At 36.3% G+C, this 18,885-nt stretch overlaps 1 protein-coding gene across 4 annotated transcripts in view; it reads right to left on the bottom strand.

Moving 5' to 3' along the window:
* The window catches only part of Spata6 (spermatogenesis associated 6), a 105,664-nt gene that overhangs the window by 47,954 nt on the left and 38,825 nt on the right, over window positions 1-18,885 (bottom strand). For 3 of the 4 annotated variants that reach the window (XM_038333652.2, XM_038333653.2, XM_038333651.2), the window contains 2 exons: window positions 3,370-3,411; window positions 2,039-2,163 (listed from right to left, as the gene is read on the bottom strand). In XM_038333652.2, the coding sequence (XP_038189580.1) occupies window positions 2,039-2,163; window positions 3,370-3,411 (167 nt within the window). Of the gene's footprint in view, window positions 1-2,038; window positions 2,180-3,369; window positions 3,412-18,885 lie in introns of all 4 variants that reach the window. The other variant, XM_038333654.2, reaches the window with a different exon arrangement.

The following is an 18,885-nucleotide window of genomic DNA, read 5'->3' on the forward strand; positions in this document are numbered from 1 at the left end:
GGTGACCCCAGTCAGAATGGCAATGGGTCTTGGACAGCTATAAGGTTTCTTCATCAGCTACCAACAGGGTCCACTATGTTTAGCTGGCAGAGTCAAACTATTCATCCCACTTCTCAACCCCATGGTGCCAAAACTGAAGCTCTTTGTGTCCAGTCTCAGCTGGTGAAGATACGGTTGTCACTGAGAGGCAGGGCATGGAAGCATCCCAGGCAAAGGAGCCCCAAATTCTTCCTATACTACCTAAAACTTGAGCCAATTTCCAAGCATAAAAACGTCACCTGCTTGCTATACTTGTTAGTCGGTGTTCACTGCCCAGTGTTGACTATGGTAACTTTGCCCAATTTCACACTTGCCTAACATACAGAGAAGATCTGTCAAACTCTTCACATGGCATTACTGGAAGTCCTGATTTTTATATATCTTTGCCTCAGTAAGCAAACACCTTCCAAAGATATGCAAAAGAAACAAGAGATGAAAGAAAATTCCTGCGAGCAGTCCACACAGTTGACTTTCTACGCTGTCTTTAAAGAGAGTTAAATTACCTTAACAAGAACATAAACTAAATATGATATTTTTTCTTTATGAGTTTCCACATGATTCTTAAAATACTCTTTGAAGATAGGGATAGTATAAAAGCTAACTAACAACGTAAAAATCATTCCAGAGAAGAAAGGTTTTCGTTTGTTACATAGTCAGCTTTTACACTTTCAGAAAACTGAACTTGCCATTTCTTTGGACACTTCTTATCATAAACTTAGACATAGAAGAAAATCTATTTAATTCACTAAATAGCTCATATACCACCCACTTTATTTATATTAGGATTCCATAAAATTAGTTTAAAAACTGTTTGCCCAGATAATTTCAAGCCAAACAACTTTTACTACTCTGCTTTTGGGATGAAGGGGGCATCTCTGAGTTCTTCTGAGTAGCAGGCTGATTTTCAGGAATCAAGGTGTTTTCAAACAAGAGGAATTACAGGAAAGGATGGGAGAGAGTGTGGAAACACTATTGGGTTTAATGATGTTTATTCGTTACACAATTACTGCCAATCAGAAAGACTCTCTCTTTTTTTTGGTTTTTTTTTTTTGTTTGTTTGTTTTTCGAGACAGGGTTTCCCTGTAGTGTCTAGAGCCTGTCCTGGAGCTAGCTCTTGTAGACCAGGCTGGCCTCGAACTCAGAGATCCGCCTGCCTCTGCCTCCCGAGTGCTGGGATTAAAGGCGTGTGCCACTACCGCCTGGCCAAGAGAGACTCTCTTAATACAGCATTTACACTTAGGTCTACAATCCATGACCACTTTGTAATCTAACTATCCAAGCTTTAGCCAAGCTGGAAGTTTCAGCCAGTTCTATTTTTTAGCACTGTTAACAGCACTATGAGAAAACATCTTAACCTGTGGTGAAGCTAAGTGGTAAATTGATGACGAACATGCAGAAGGCCCGGGGTCTCATCTCTACGACGAGGGGTAAAAGCAACATAAAAGGGTTCATAGCATCCCAGTGAGAACATGCTAAAGACATATACCTAGAAGATAATACACTAGAGAAAACCTGGTCTTTGTTAAAGAATTTTGAGTTTTGGTTGTTCCAACTTATACAGCATACAAAAGTTCTCAACGTATAAATATTTAAACTTGTTAATATTTTTCAATAAATCACATATGTCTAAAAAGTCATATTTTAAATTTAGGTTTCCATAAATGTTGACACTGGTTATTGCTCAAATGTTTGTGAACTTTCCCTAGACAGAAACAGAAAATGTGACAGACATGGAGGGATGAGGCTGATCAGTGCAGAGGAACTTCACAAGCTGTGAAGAATGTCAGCCAATATGATGTGTGTTAGTTTTGAATAAATGTCTTAGTTTTTGCTAAATTTTTTCATTGCTTTCAGGACACTTAAAATAGCACAATTATATAAAATAAGCTTGAAAACAAATTTTGAGTTACTTTTACACATTCAAGTTACTGAGGCCTGCACCTAGTTCTCACCCGTGACCATGAATCAAGAGCTCAACTGGAAAACCGTAATCACTTACTCTTAGTCCAGAAATCCTCCTCATGGTAACCTGGCGGTTTGAATCATGGTGTCCAGAAATTTGGTTTGGACCCGGGAACATGAAATCTCGTGTATTTTCATCATAGGTAGACAGTGTTTCTCCCACTATAAGAAAGATATCCTATGATTCAAATTATAACAAAACATTCTATTTAGAAACAAAATCATCAAGTATAAAAAATATATATTGCCTGATGCCTTATTGCTTGAAGGCAATGTTTATCTTCTTTAAAAGGAAAATTAGAATAAGGATATATTAAATACTTTAACTCATTTTTTTCCAATTTCAGAAGTACAGTATTTATTAGTAATTCTCTCCCTACACTTTGGAGAATTAGGATATTCATGTACACTTAGTGAGAACCTATGAACTCTTAGAAAAAGGAAGTCTTTAGAAATGCAAAGTTGCATTAAATTTATACATAAAAAGCTTATTACCATCTCCAGCATCTTCCCTATCTTCTATCTTATCTGTCTGCCCTCATGCAGTGTAAGTTTGGACATTAAAAATTGTTGAGACCCTTTGTAGATTTTGTGGCTAGTGAATTAAGTCAGTGTGTAGTACTGAAAATTCTGAGATTACTTGCATTTAATAAAATATAGGTATCTGTTACATAAAATAAAGATTTAATTAAGATTTCTTTGACAGTCCTAGAAATCAGAAAGGATACTAAAGCTAGTTTCTATATTTTAATAGGTAACCTCACTCCTCAGAAACCCATGTTTAACTTGTAAACAGGTAAGAATATCACCCTCTTCATTCCCAATAACAACATTCAAAGAGCAAAAAGAGATATCCTGTTTAATTAAAAATATATGTAATTTTAATTTTTAAATTTCAAAAATTGAAAAGTCACTTTGCATTACTGTCAAAAACATCCTAAAATTATAAAGATGTTATTTTGCACTTTTAATTATTTTAAGATATTTAATTTCAGAACAATGCATTCAGTTGGCATTTATATGTTTGTTGTTCTGACATATACATAATGAGTCAATGGTTTAAAAAATAAGCACTGCTGTTATTTGGAAGGAAGAGGAGCGAAGAGATTTTTAGAAATATTTAATTAGGGCTAGAGAAACGGCTCAGTGGTTAAGAGCACTGGTGGCTCTTCCAAAGGTCCCAAAGTCAATTCCCAGCAACCACTTGGTGGCTCATAACCATCTATAATGAAATCTGGTGCCTTCTTCTGCCTGCAGGCATACATGCTTACATAACAGTATACATAATATAAATTAATTAATTAATTAATAATATATAAATAAAAATATTTCATTGATAAGTTGACTTATCAATAAGTAATACAATACCTGGTGGAACTAGCTGTATCAACTCGAACACTGCTGTATCATCTGAAAATTTGAAGGAAAAATCTCCGTAAGTCAAAGAGTCAATGAAAATGAGTTAATCTACTTCTGAGAAATCAGTACAAAGGCATAGTTGCTTCACCCATTTGATCTTCCATCCATGTAATCCATCTATGAAGAAATATTACATTCTCCATTTATGCCATAACTTGTGGTTCCAATGAAAAAATAAATATGGCCCCTTTTTTCTTATATCCTTCTTTGTTTTCCAAAATTAATCCCGAAAGATGGATCAGTGTGCATGGACATTTGCTGCCATGTCTGAGGACCCAAGTCTGATACCTGGTGCCCACATAGCAGAAGGAGGGAAGCAACTATCCTAAATATAGCTCTGACTTCCACATGTGCCACAACATAAGAACAAGTGATCCACACACAATAAATAAATATTCAAAGTTAAAAGTCAAAATAATTACTGACTAGACAACATGTTTGTTTATCTCCTAGTAGTCTGTACATGTTTTTATAAATATGTTCTATATATTTATTAATCTGAGTGATAAAGTTATGTGTATTATAAAATACCTTCTGAAATATTTTTGATAAATTTTTAAAACTAAGAAAATAAATGAATCATCTTTGTCTTCTGGGAACCATTAAAAAGGCTAACTGCTTTTTTCCTTTAACTTCTGCTATCTTCCATGGAGTCTCATTCTATCCTTCATACATATATCCCACCTATAAAGAAATTCTAAATTTTCCACTTAAGGCATAACTGGGAGCTACAATGAAAAATACAGATACGGCTCTTCTCTCTTAGCTTTCTTTACTGTTCGCTGCTTGAGGCAGGGCTCACTGTGTACCCTGGGTGGCCTAGAATGTGTCATCTTTCTGTCTTAGACCCTTGAGTACTGAGACCACAGATTTTTTTCTAAGAGTCTTAAATTTCACAAAGGAGATAAATATTAAATGAAATAAAATTATCAGTGAGTATGTAGTCATAATACACAGTACAATGAAAGAACTGAAGAGTCATGAGATATTGTAATAAAAATATCTAAGCCAGTCAGGAGGGCAGGGAAAGTTCAATGTGGTCTTCAGCACACATATGTAGCAAGAGTTAAGTGATACGAACTGGAATTGAGAAGCAAGGGGCATAGAGTTTCTCAAAGCAGAAGGAACAGAATATGCAAAGGCTAAAATACAGCACAGCTAAAAATACAGCAGTCTGGGAGGTAAATAATTCGAGAACAAGGCCCCTTCTAGAATCAACTGGAAAAGGCAGACAACTAAGAAATAATAATAAATGTTAACACCTAAGCACTAAAACTGTGTAAAACAGAAGCGTGGTATAAAAAGGAAATCCAGAGAGATGAGCCTGGCCTTCGCGGATATTTTTTCTTTCTTGTATATGACAAATTGACAGGCAGATAAGAGGCAAGAAATCTTGACATGTGATTTTTGATAGACTCATGACATGAACCTTAGAGTACATAGTCAAACTGGGAAAGTAAAATACTCACCTGCAGCCCCATAGAAAACCACAGCCTGAGGGAGTCAGGAAGTAGGTGCTAGGAAATCAAGGCAAGGACCTGGAAACTTGGCTTATGAACAGACTTGGTTCGTAGAAGATTAAACCTGTGGTGGTTTGAATGAGAATGCCACCCCAAAGCTTATATATTTGAAGATTAGGAGGTGTGGCCTTATTAGAACAAGAGTGTGACAGCTGACCAATCCCTGCTTTCAGGGGCGTGGCTGCTCCAGGGGAGAAAGGTACCTTTAAAAAGAACCGGGTTGCGGATAGAGGGCCCTGTTCCCCCACCCCCCCCCCCCCCCCCCCCCGCTTGACTCTCTGCTTCGCTGGAACTTTGGCTTTGTAAGTGTATCCCATTTTTCTCCCTTTATTAAAATTGATTTATTTTAAAAGGACTATTTTTGGTTATTTCCAAATTCCTCCGACCGCCACTGGAGAGGGAGGGGGGATATGGGTGGAGGGGTGGGGAGGGAAGGGGGAGGAGGAGGGGAGGAGATGGAAATTTTTTTTTGGGGGGTTTTTCGAGACAGGGTTTCTCTGTAGCTTTGAAGCCTGTCCTGGAACTAGCTCTTGTAGACCAGGCTGGTCTCGAACTCACAGAGATCCGCCTGCCTCTGCCTCCCGAGTGCTGGGATTAAAGGCGTGCGCCACCAACGCCCGGCGAGATGGAAATTTTTAAATATAAAAAATAAACCATATAAAAAAATAAAAAAGAAACCAAAACAAACAAACAAAAAAAGAGTGTGACTAAGGGTGGGCTTTGATATTTCAAAGTTCATGCCATACAGTTGGCTCTCTCTCTCTCTCTGCCTGTTGGTTCTGCTGCCATGTCCCCTTCCATGACAGACATAGACTCACTCTCTGAAACTGTAATAAGCCCCCAATTAAATCCTTTCTTTTATAAGCTGCTGTGGTCATGGAACTTCTTCACAGAAATAGAAAAGTAACTAAGACAAAATCTTTACTTTTGTAAAAGATAAACTAAAATTTAATCAATTTTGAAATAGCTCAAATTCAGCCTGAATTCAAGTAATTATTTCAACATTTTTATAGTATTTGCAATTCAAAATAAATCAAAGGGGTATATAGAAAAATAGATAATTGGGATTTAAAAACTAAGGAAATAAATTAGAAGATCGAGAAACTAAGTCTTCTACATATTCAGAAGATGGCCTTTATGCCACCAATGACAGGAACTTAACGTCATTTAAGACACAGCCTTAAAATCTATAGGACTTCCAGTCTGGTGTGTAAGGGGCTTGGAAGGATTTAGTCTAGCCTAAAAACTGGAGATGAGCAACCCTTCCAGTATACCCCAGAAAGGTGACAAAGTGGGCGGATGCAAGGAATCACAACAGAGCAGAAATACATAAGCAATGGCCTCTATAGGAGATTTGCGGGGAGGAGTCTTGCATTCTACCTCAGGATCCTAACTATAAATGCTGGAGAAAAGTTTTCTTTGGCTCCTAGGAAAAAGAAAACATCTGGAAGTACGCCAGAGCATTCTATTCTTCCTAACAAGGCCTTCTCTTGGGAAAAATCGTTTTCCTTGGGTTCTGTCTGTCTATTTTTCTTTTAAAAAGCCTAACTGACCCGGCAAAAGGTGAGTCACTCTAGCCAACTCCAGGCTTTACCAGGAGCAGGTGACACTCTCATCACAGCATCACAGCTTTTGTCCATGGGAGAGAGGAGATGCTCAGCTATCCAGCCGTCCTGTCCGAGGAAGACATGGGGCTTAGAAGCACTGTAGAGTTCACATGGGCTCATCAAAGAAGAGCTCCACTCACAGAAGGCAGGACAGTGTCTTCTCAGACCTTGTCAACCCATTAAAGTGGACAGCTACCAAAGTTTTTTCCTCAGTTCACCATGATTGGCTTTCAACAAAGAGCATAGAAAACTAAACATGAAGGAACAGGAGTGGAGTGTGGAGACCTTGGTCACACAGATGAGGACAGTGAAGTGACAGAATCAAAACCTTTATAAAAGAAAAAAGAGAAAAGAAAAGCAGAACAGAAATAAGAGAGAGAGTAGACAGAGTCAGTAAGATGCCATGTAGCCGCCAGTCTGAAACTTGCTGCTAGGCCACGACCCTTGTGGTAAAATGTAAAATAATAGAAATGGGTTAATTTAAGATGTAAGAACCAGGGAGAAATACGTTTGAGCTATTGGCCAAACAGTCTTGCAAATAATATAGTCTCTGAATGGTTATTTCAGGTCTGGGCAGCCGGTAACAAACAAGCAGCTCCCCCCCCCCCCAACAAATTGGTATCCCATATTACCAAAAAAAAAAAAAAAAAAAAAAAAGCTCCACAAATTTTAAAGCTATAAAATTCCAGGAGATCCAGTAGAAAACGTAAGCAGTATTCAAAAATAGAAAGGTTATAAAAGCATGTTAGCGAAGATGGAAATTCTAAGAAAGGAACAAAAAGAAATGCTAGCGATCAGAACATGAGAACTGGAAAGAATGCCTGGGTGAGTTTATTTGTAGGGGGCACAGGGCTAGAAAACAATCTCAAAGCTCACAAGTATAACAACAGAAACTTTCAAATCATCAAAGAGAGAAAGACAAAACCAAGAGCACTATCTAAGAAGAGTGGGACAACTACAAAAGATGTAATGTATAATAATAGGAACACCAGAAGACATACAAGAAACCCTGATCCTTACAAGGATGTAAGAACAGGGACAGGATGGATTGCTAGAGTTACTGGCAGGTTACGCAGGCAAATAGAAACATAAAGACCATTTGCCAAAGACAAAATATGATAGAAGATAAGCAAAAAGAAGGCAGTAAAAAGATTACAAATCCCCAAATTTCGTGAATTACATTCATATAAACACCCAAGAAGCTCAATTAACTAGAAGAAAATGTCTTTGAAGCAGCATGAGAAAAGCAATTTAGCATTTTGAAATCATGCTTTAAAGATCCCTGCAGTAGACAGGGTTACTAGAAAGTCAGATGCTGACATGTGCAAAACGCTAAAAGAAATGCTCAGCTCGATTAAAAATGCCTGGCACGGTAGCACAAGCCCTTAATCCCAGCACTCACACTCAGGCGAGAGATGCAGGCAGATCTCTATGAGTTCAAGGCCAGCCTGGTCTACAAAGTGAGTTTCAGGGTAGCCAGGGATACACAGAGAAACACTGTCTTGGGGGGGGGGAGAGTGTTACATTTAGTTTTTAAAAAATGTCTTTCCAAATTATAAACACATCATCAACATACAGTCATGAAAGTGAAAGAGAGAGCTGTGGGGAGGAAGGGCACACACTGGTCAGGATGGTAAGAAGATGGGAAGGTGTGGGAGTGAATGTGGCTGATACACACTGTGTACATGTGTGACGCTACAAAAAAATACATAATTAATTTAAAAATGTTCCCAGACAAACATTCCATGAAAGAAATATTTAAGACCATCTATGCTAGCATTGCATAAAACAGTTTAATTTAAAAAATGTGCAAGACAAAGCAGGACATACATTAGTTAAAGGTTCACAAAAAGGAGATGGAAAGGTTACTAGCAGTTTACACACCAAATGGGAGACCATGCAACTATATGAAACAAAGAACATTATTGAAGGGAAAAATAAACATACAACAAAATAATTGCAGATTAAATAACCTACACTCAATAGTTTATTAAAAAATGAGAGAAAAGATAAAAATTCTTAGACCTAAAACACAATATGAGATTGATCAGATATATGTAATGTACTCTATTGCCTATATGTGGTAGTATGTTCCTAATTTCTCAACACTCGGGTGGCTAAGATGGAGAGTCACAAGTTCTGTGCCAGTTTGGGTTCTAAAGTTGCCTTAGCTATAGAAGTAGATAGAGCCTTGTCTCAACAAAAAATTAACACAGCAAAAGAAAAGACCAAGCAGCCAAACATCATGTAGCATTCCACAACTATGTATATGTTCTTTCCAAGCACACACAAGACACTTCCCTGGGTAGATCTTAAATTAGGATACAAATTAAGTGTTAGGAGAAGGACAGGTGTAGTTAACAGAAGTTAAACTGGAAAAAATAACATCTTTGAACAATAAGTTAAAGAAGAAATCATGAGGGCAGTGTAAAAATATATTGAGGTGAATTGAAAAAATAAAACGTCAAAATCTAGGAAACAGCACACAATGTTAGGGTAGAAATTTTTAACTATGAATGCTTAAATCAAAAAAATAAAAATTGTGTTTTGGAATAAACTTTTTGTGTACTGTGAAGATGTGTCTTTGCCAAAGCACCTTCATATTGGTTTAATAAAAAGCTAAATGGCCATTAGCTAGGCAGGAGGTATATAGGCATGATAGCCAGACAGAGGACACTGGGAAGAAGAAAGGCAGGGTTGCCAGGATACAACATAGAGTGAGCAAGAGATGCTGAAGGACAAGTAAAGCCATGAGCCATGTGGCAATACATAAATTAATAGAAATGGGTTAATTTAAGGTGTAAGAGTTAGTAACAAGCCTAAGCTAAGACTAAGCTCTTATAAATAATAATTTTCTGTGTCATTACTGAGGAACCAGTGGTCTAAATGAAAAGGCGCAACTACAAAAAGATGACTTAAAATCAACAGCTTTATAGCTTAAGGAACCAGAAAATGAAGAATAAATTAAAACCAAACACAGAGAAGGGTTAAACTAAATATTAGAACAAATGTAAGTAAAACATAAAAACAGAGACATGAATAGAATAAAAAATTGTTTTTTAAAGAATGACAAAATTGAAAGAGATTTTCATATTTAAAGGTATTTGTTATTTATGAAACCTTGTACATAAACTACACTGTCTAGATAAAATTAACAAATTTTAAACGGAAAAAACTACTTTTTATAAAACAGGAAATCTGTCTTTAATAATGATATTTCACAATAGTCAACAATCCCCTAAGAAATAAAGAACTGATATATTTCACTATCTTTCTCAACTTTGTTAGAATAAGTAGAAGAAGAATGGCATTTGGTATCTTATTATATAAGGGATATATTTCCCTAAAACCAGAGTCAAACACACAAGAAAACTACAGGAAAAAAAAAAACCCTTTATGCTAAAACTTTCAATGCATACGAGAAGCAAAATTCAGCAACACATTTACACAGTGAATGCTGTGGTTTGAATGAGAAATGTCCTCCACAAGCTCATATATTTGAACACTTGGTCCCCTTTGGGGAAAAGCTGTGGAACTGGAGGATCTACGTCACTGGGGACAGGCTTTCTGCGTACAGAAAACCACTAATAAACAGTGCTCAATGGTGAAAGCCTGGAAGCTCTCTTCTAAGATCAAGAACAAAGCAAGGATGGTCTGCATCTATTCAACAAGAAGTCCTAGCTAGAGCAAGGAGGCCAGAAAAATATACCAAAGGCATCCAAATTGGAAAACAAGATGAGCTATGCTTACACGGTGTGAAACTACCTTTAAGGCAGGCATATAGACCAGTAAGATAGAAGAGAGAACTCAGAAATAAATCCTTAAGTGGGCGATTCTGATAAGGGGCAATGCCATCGGTAAGGAAAGAAGTTTTATTTTTTCAATAAATGGCAATGGGAAAACAGTGTGCACATATGCAAGAGAATGAGTTTACACCACTTCCTAAAATACCACATATAAAAATTAGCTTAAAATGACCAAGGACTAAATCTAAGCCTTAAAACTCATAGAAAAAAATGTAAGACAAAAGCTTCACCATATTTGGGATGATTTCTTAGGTTAGACACCAAAGACACAGGTGACAGAAACCAAGACTAGAAGACTTTAGATTTCTCTATCTGTCACAACATGATTCCAGCAGACCAGAGTCAACATGAAATTGACAATATTAGCAAATTCAATATTCTTAAAAAAGTTTAATATCCAGAATAAATAGAAACAGAAATCTCCTAAAATTGAACAATTAAAAGGAAACAGCCCAATTAAAACATGGCCAAGGGGTTAGAGAGACAGCAAAATGGTTACAAGCCCTGGCTTTTCTTCCTGAGAAGCTGCTTCAATTTCCAACACCCAAAAGCAGCTCAAACCTCAGTAATTTAAGTCCAGGGTCTCCAGTGTCTTCATCTGGCCTCTGCCAGCACAGCACACAGGTCGATCACAGACATACACACACGCAAAACACCTGTACACACAAAAAATTTAGATAAATAATTTTAAATGGTCATAAGACTTGAATAGGCATTGCACCAGAAGAGATACATATGAATGATATACACATAAAAAGTTTTACCACATCACTAACAATGAAGGAAATTTAAATCAGAACTAAAATGACCTCACATCCATTATGAGGCTCCTGCAGTAGTTGAGGATGTAAAATGTTATAGCTGCTATGAAATGGGTATATTGATTTCTCCAAAAATGCTCAAGAAAATAGAATACAGATATTCTACATATAGAAATATACAAAGCCAAGCTGAAGGCACTCATATTTACACATCCATTTTCATAGCTACATTATTCACAATATTTAAAAGATAGAAACAACCCAAACACCCATCAATAGAGAAAGCAGCAAATGTCTTATAAACATACAGTGGAATATTACTCAACCTTAGGAGGAAGAAAGTTCTGACATTCTATGGCATGAACCTTGAAGGTACCATTGATAAAAGGTATTTTTTCATTATCATAGAAACAAAGTAGAATGGGTGGAGAAGGGGAATAAAGCTATTGTTTCTCGCTGCAGTTTTGAATGATAAATTAGAGAGTTAGAGAAATGCATGGTGGTGACTGTCACAAAATTATAAATGCATTTAATACAACTAAACTGTACACTTAAGATGATTAAGGTGGTAAATTTTATGTTATGTATATTTTACTACAATTAAAAATACTTTGGGGAGAAGGATATTAAATTATTAAAGGAAAGCTTTATATAGAACTGATTGGATGGAAGCCAACAGTAAGTTAAAGTAAACATATCTCCTAGACAATGCAGGACAATTACTCTCATTTTCTAGCTGCCTTTTATTATATAACTAGAACTATGTTCCTCCTTCCTCTGTAAAAGTTGTTATTTACACATGTATTGTTAGAGTGAGTTACACATTAAATTACTACAATACCCCCAGAAATTCTAGTCAGATGCAGTAAATAAAAAACCTGCAGTAAAAACATCATGCAGAAGAGTCAGAATGCTATTAGCCTCTGTTCCATGATGCAAACCACCATGATAATTAACTCTAAATGCCTACCTCTAGGAGCTAAATTTTTAGGATGTACATTTATATTTATAGCAAACCTTCTCAAAGTTTCAGGAAAAAATTTAGAAAAGGCTAAGTGGCAAGAATATAAGAGCCAGAAGATATAGAGAAGGGTTGTGAAACTGAATAGTATTGGCAGGATACAATGAATGCAATCATGGTTGAATAGTAGCTGCAATTGCCATCAATGGACATGCACAAGACTGAACCTGTCAACAGTCAATCATGGATTGAGGAGGGGCTCATAGGTCCCTATCACCACCTGGTAAACTATTGTCTCCTAATGGATTAAGCTGTCTCAAGTTCAAACCCACGGATAACACCACCACTCTCCTATAAGTTTCAAACTCCATAGTCACATAGATGACCCTGGTTAAACCCAGTGAGCCTCAGAGCAAAACAAATCAAGATTAACTGGAGAAAAGGCCATATGGGTGGGGGGGAGGAGACAAAGGGAATTGGAGTGGCTCAGAGAGTGGGGAATAACAGTAACTAGAATGCACTATATATGTATTTCCCTAGAGTCCACAGTGATTTGGAGTATCTGGAAACAGCCCCAAAGGAGCAGATGGGTGTGAAATGGAAGTGGTTAGTTCTAAAGTAAAACCAATCATAATAATAGTAGAGTAACAATAAGTCACAATCAATGATAACAAAGACCATTTAAGTAATTCCTATGTCCAAGGACTACTGGAATATCTTGATCTAAGGTCAGTACGGGATCTGCCCATTTATTTGACAGCCTGTGAAAAAGCTTCGGATCCTCTTCAGTATTTGGACAATGCTCAAATTGATTTTAGATAATATATTCTTACTTAATGGAATTTGGATTTTAGATTGGCAAGCACACAATAGTTTTGCATTCTTACACAACTGGGAATAATATGTGTTGCCACTCTGCTTGGCCATGTGAACATGAGAGAGTGAAGCCTAAAAATGAGGTGGACTTAAGTCTTATGCCATAGCCATTTTTATTCAGGACATCAGACAGTTTTTATTGTGAGGGCATTCTGAGGGTTAAACAGGGTCACGTGAGCAAAGTTCACTTGAGTTCAAGTTGTATACAGTCACAAGGGCAAAGCCACCTGAGTTTAGACTGTATACAGCTGAGAGAAACATCATTCTAATAATAATGGGTAAGGTGATGGTAATCTAAAGTAAACTATTTACTACACCTGGGAGGGACATTAAAGCATATTCCAAAAACAAATCCCTGTTATAGACTAACAGAGATTACAAGACTCTTGCCTTATTTACTTCTAGTTTTCTCACAAGCTCTCAGAAATCTCACACAGCTTCATCAAGGCCCGTGTTCTGACAAAATGTAACTCATCCCAGTAGTAAAATAAGTAGGTGGAAATTCTGGAAGATTCCACATTAGTCCAGCAACTTCCTTTTCACAGTTCTTGTCTTTGTTATGGAGATTCGATTTTACATTTCATTGAAGTGAACAAGTTCTGTCACTTGTTATGATGCTGTGTTGACGCTGAAAGCCTGGCTACAATGGAGGCTCACTGTAGAGATAGGTGTTGGCTGCCCCCACACTGCCCATCCTTTCTACTTACTCCCTTCTATTAGAAATCTTCGCAGTTCTTAGAACTGTAAAGCATATATAGGCCAATCTAACAGCAAATTACATCCCCCTTCATATTTTAATAATATCTCACAACATGAGGTAAAACATGGAATACAAGCCATTTACTTATTCTTTAAAATGACAGCACTTTCCTAATATAAATGAAGCCAAGATTCAGGAAGAATAACATAACAAAGGGAAAAGCAACTACATATAGTTTATATAGTCTCAAAATAAATATATCAGTCTAAATCTGATCATAAGAGATCAGGCCACGTTTAACATAAAAATCCTTTTAACTCTAACAGAGTACTTAAGAAATAAGGGGGACTGCCTAAGAAGATATAAAGATAGCTTGAAAGAACATGGTAATAAGAGATGGCATGCAGTCAGTAACCCTAGGGGCTCAGACAAAGCACCTAAAGAAAGCCTTCCTGAGCCCTCCATCCCACTGATGGTATCTAGATACTGTGGAATGGGTACCACCTTGGACCACCCAAGAAATCACTCTAGGTAGCTGGAATCTGCCCTCTGAAATTTGCTAGAAGTCCTCGTCTAGGGTACCAAGAAGGCACTCACAGGGGGACTCTTCTCCAGAAGCAATTCACTGAAAAGCATATCCAGCAAGGACGGCTGAGGAAGTGGTGATTGGCTACCATGTGCTGAAATTACTGAGCACTGAGAAATACAAGGGCCTCAGAAACTTGCTTCCAAAGAAAATGCCTAGTGAGTTCACCACACTTGGAAGTAGTATTTTCCCTGCAATATTTCTCCAGGGCCTTCTAATGAACACATCAAAAAGAAATATTTAAGGGACCCAAATCAGTTTCTATAGAATAAGGAAAAGGATTGAATTTAGTAACTGAGGGGCAATAAACTGACAATCAGCATGTTTCATGACACAAACAAAATATTTATACATACTACAGACTTGGCATACCAAAAGTTGACAGAGACATATTATACCTAGTTAAAAAACCAAAGAGTGTCATAAAATGCAATTAGGCCTTCACATAACCATTGCTTAGTCTTCAAAGAACCAAGCGTCTTCTACCGCTCAAAAAAATAAGTCTAAAATGAAGTCAGACTATAGAAGACCTGAATGCTAGTGGCCTACCTGAACTAAAATGTAGAAATATAGGCATGTGTCATATAAAAAGATGCTTCTGTTGATAACAAACCTCATTTAAGACTGTGTGATATCACTGATGTAACACAGGATTATAGACAGCTGAAATACTTCTATCTCAGCATTAGTTATTGTGATTTTCTATGTTTAGAGAGGCTTAGATGTAAATATTTACCAAGACTCTACAGTTGTCTGATACTTAGAATAATGAAATACTATATGAGTCTGTAACCAATGGGTCTACTGGACAGACTTTGCCCTCAAGTGTCTAAGCACACTTATGATGTTTACAAAATGATGATTTCCTTGCTGTGAGTGATGTGTGACTTCAGCTAGATACAACTCATTCAATGCCAGCAAATACACTTGGTTTCCAGTATTGGGGGAACATTTCCAAAGACAGGCTTTAACGACGAGTAAACAACTCACAATGAATTTGAAAGGACTGAAATCCTCTAAATTAAATTCTCAGGATCAATATCAGAAAGAAATATAGGATGTCCCCAAATGTTTGGAAATAAAATGATATTTCAAAGAACTAAAAGAGAAATAACACCAAAAATAGACATACTTATTATTAATAATATTAGTTAATAAAAGTTACAAAAAACAATCAGAGGGTATATTGAAATTCACAATTTTAAATCTTATTTCATAAGGAAAGAAGTTACTAAGGTAAGTCATTTAAGCTTCTGCCTCAAGGACCTAGAAAAGAGAATATCATACAAAATGTAGATATAAGGGACAATGAACATCAACATGATGATCAATGCAATAGAAAAGAAAAATGAAAGATAATCATTAAAACCAATAACTTGAAACTTAATCCACATAATTAATAAACTGTTAGACCAGTGGTTCTCAACCTTTCTAAGGCTGCAACCCTTTATTAGTACAATTCCTTATGTGTGATGACCCACAACCATAAAATGATTTTCATTGCTACTTCCGGTTATGAATCATAATGTAAATATCTGTGCTTTCCGATGTTCTTAGGAGACCTCTATGAAAAAATCATCGAAGCCCCAAAAAGGTCTCAACCCACAGGTTGAGAACAATGGTTATCATTAACCATTGTTAACCCAGCAAAGAAAGAACAGAGAAAATCAATGAACAGAATCTAGAGTGGAAAAAAAGAAGGAACATTATTGTTATATCAAAATTAAGAGGATCCTAAAGAGAAACTGAGAAAGTAAACAGCCAGCCTAGAGTGGTCGGTGGGGGTCCCAAGAACACAAGCACCAGCACTGACTCTGAAGGTAATGAGAACTCAGAGGACAGCCTAAAGCACTCCCACTGTGAAAAGCCTGGTGTCCGGTGGCTCCTGAAGAATTCCGACTGCTAACGATAAAATAGCATAAACTCTACCCAGTCTTCCCAGGAAAGTGAGAGGGCATTTTCAGTTCGTTCTGTGAAGCCAGTGACGCCTGAACGACAATAACAAATAAAGCAGAACAAAAAAGAATAAGAAATTACAAGCAGGCTAGTGCCCCTCACAGACATGAAATCATAAAAATGTATTAGCAAACTGAATCCACAAATATATAAGAAGGTTCTCTAGCATCACCAGGTGTGAGTTGTGTAAGAACTGGAAGGGTCAATTTAGCACTTGAAAATCTATTAATACAATAAACCATATTAAAATAATAATAGAGGAAAAAATACATTGTCATCTTGACTGGGAAAAGCATTTGACAAGCAAGACCTGTTCACAATAAAATGAATTTTTTCCTTCAAGAAAAATTTGTATTCATTAAAGCTAATTGTTATAAAATAATAAACATTAGATAATAAATTATAAAAAATAAAAATAAAAAAATTAAATTTCTAAACCATTTTTTTCAGTCTCTAAATGTGACAGAACTTCAGATGAGGCTGGACAGCAAAACCTGGAGCCAGCATCACATCTTGTGGAAGACTGGATGTTTCCTCAGCCTCAGATAAAGGAAAAGACCTGGTGCTTCTGTGTCACCACTGCGCTGGACATACAGGGGAAGAAACAACATTATAAAACTAGAAATTAATGTAAGACTATTTTTAATCTATTTTTAGATGATAAAAATAAGTCTATAAATTGTTTTGTTTTTGTTTTTCAGGACAAGGTTTTGCTATAGCTTTGAGCCTGTTCTGGCACTAGCCCTTGTAGACCAGGCTGGCCTTGAACTCACAGAGATCCATCTCCCTCTGCCTCCCAGGTGCTGGGTTTAAAGGCATGTGCCAACACCGCCCGGCTCAGTCTATAAATTTTAATCAGCAAAAATATAAAGAATGATAAAAAATTAACTGAAGTAAAAAACAAGTTTAGCTGGCATGGGCCTGAAAGTATATAAAATCTATTTAATTTCTATAGAATAGGAATAGGAGTCAAAATAAATCTAATAAGACAATTTTATTTATTCTAGCATCAAACTGAATAAAATATTTAGAAGTGAATTTAACAGCACAAGACTTAAAAACTTTAAATATTTAAAATATTGCAGCTATAAATTAATACACAAACACATATATCATGTTACTAGATGAGAGACTTAATACTTTTAAGAAGGAAGTTCATCACAAATGCACCTGTTGACTTAGGTGCTGCTCTACCAACACTCTTCCTTCCTACTTCCCAGCCAGCTCTATGTCAAATTGTCAGGCTAACACCATGATTCACATTGTATGCAAAACTATGAACACATAACTAGTCTAAATGAAGTTGAAAAACGTATACAGTCTAGCTTCAAAGATTCTATAAAGCTAAAGTGAGCAAGACAGTAATACTCACTTAAGGATAAATATGTAGATGAATGGAACAGATCAAATGAACCTTCACATCACAGTCAGATGCTTTTTAAATAAAATTCAAAAGACAAATTGATGAAGGAAAGGATCATCTTATTACCAGTGGGTCTTCAGCAAAAGAAAGAAACAAAGTATGGTTGTGGGGTAGCTATACTCTAACTTCATCATACAGTATCTAAAATTAACTCAGAATGTATCATAGTTCTAAAATGCAGAACTAAAATGATAAAATTTCAATAGTACAGGGAAAAATTTGATGTAACCCTAAGTTGACCAAAATTTCATAGGCACAATACCAAAACCATAAATCATAAACCATGAAAAACAACCTGACACAATGGACTTAATTCCTCAGAAGGAATTAATAAAAAAAATCAGAGACTAGGAATAATATTTATAAGCTGTTCACTTGATAAAGGACTTACATTTGGAATATTAAAATTTAAAACTTATGAAATTTAATAGGAAGGCAAACAACACAATTCAAAAACAGGCAAAAAATTTGAATAAGTATTTATAAGGAAATTATGAATGGCTAATAAGCCCATAGAATGATATTCAAAATCACTAGAGCTGAAGTGAAAATTTGAAATGCAATTGGGATATAAGTATACACCCACCAAAATAGCTACACACCAAAAGACTGACATTATGGGGTTGGAGGATGATATGGCAAAGCAGACCTTCATGAACTCAAAGGAGTATAAAATGGTGCAAAGGTTTTTAAAAATGTGTTGACTACATATTCAAATTTTAAACATATACCTAGCCTATAAACCAACAGATACTAATAGATTTGCTATCTATTTCCAATAACCAAGCAGTCCAAATGCTCATTATAACAGAATACTATTTGGCAATAAAAAGAAATGCATGCCTTGTATATGGAAAAATATGAATGGCCCTCAAAAACATTATTCTAAATTAAGAAGCTTGAGAAGGAAAAACGAGGCAAGGCAAGTCTATAGAGAGAAATAGATGAGAGGTTGCTGAGAAGTGGAGGCTGACACAGAGGTTTTTTTGCAAGGTATTTGAGCAAACTGTGTAAAGATGTACTGCTGTTTTACCTTGCCTGCCTAAGGGACATAATTGGTTTAATAAAGAGATGAATGGCCAATACCAAGGCAAGAGAGAAAAGGTGAGACTTCCAGAGAGAGAGAAACTCTGGGAAGAACAGAGGTGAGCAACACCAACAAGACGTGAAGGGAGGCAGATACACATTAAGGAGGAAATATAATGAGTCATGTGGCAGAATGTAGATTAATAGAAACAGATTTAATATAAGTTATAAGAGCTAGTTGAG

This window comes from Arvicola amphibius, chromosome 6 (assembly GCF_903992535.2).
Source record: "Arvicola amphibius chromosome 6, mArvAmp1.2, whole genome shotgun sequence".
NCBI lineage: Eukaryota > Metazoa > Chordata > Mammalia > Rodentia > Cricetidae > Arvicola > Arvicola amphibius.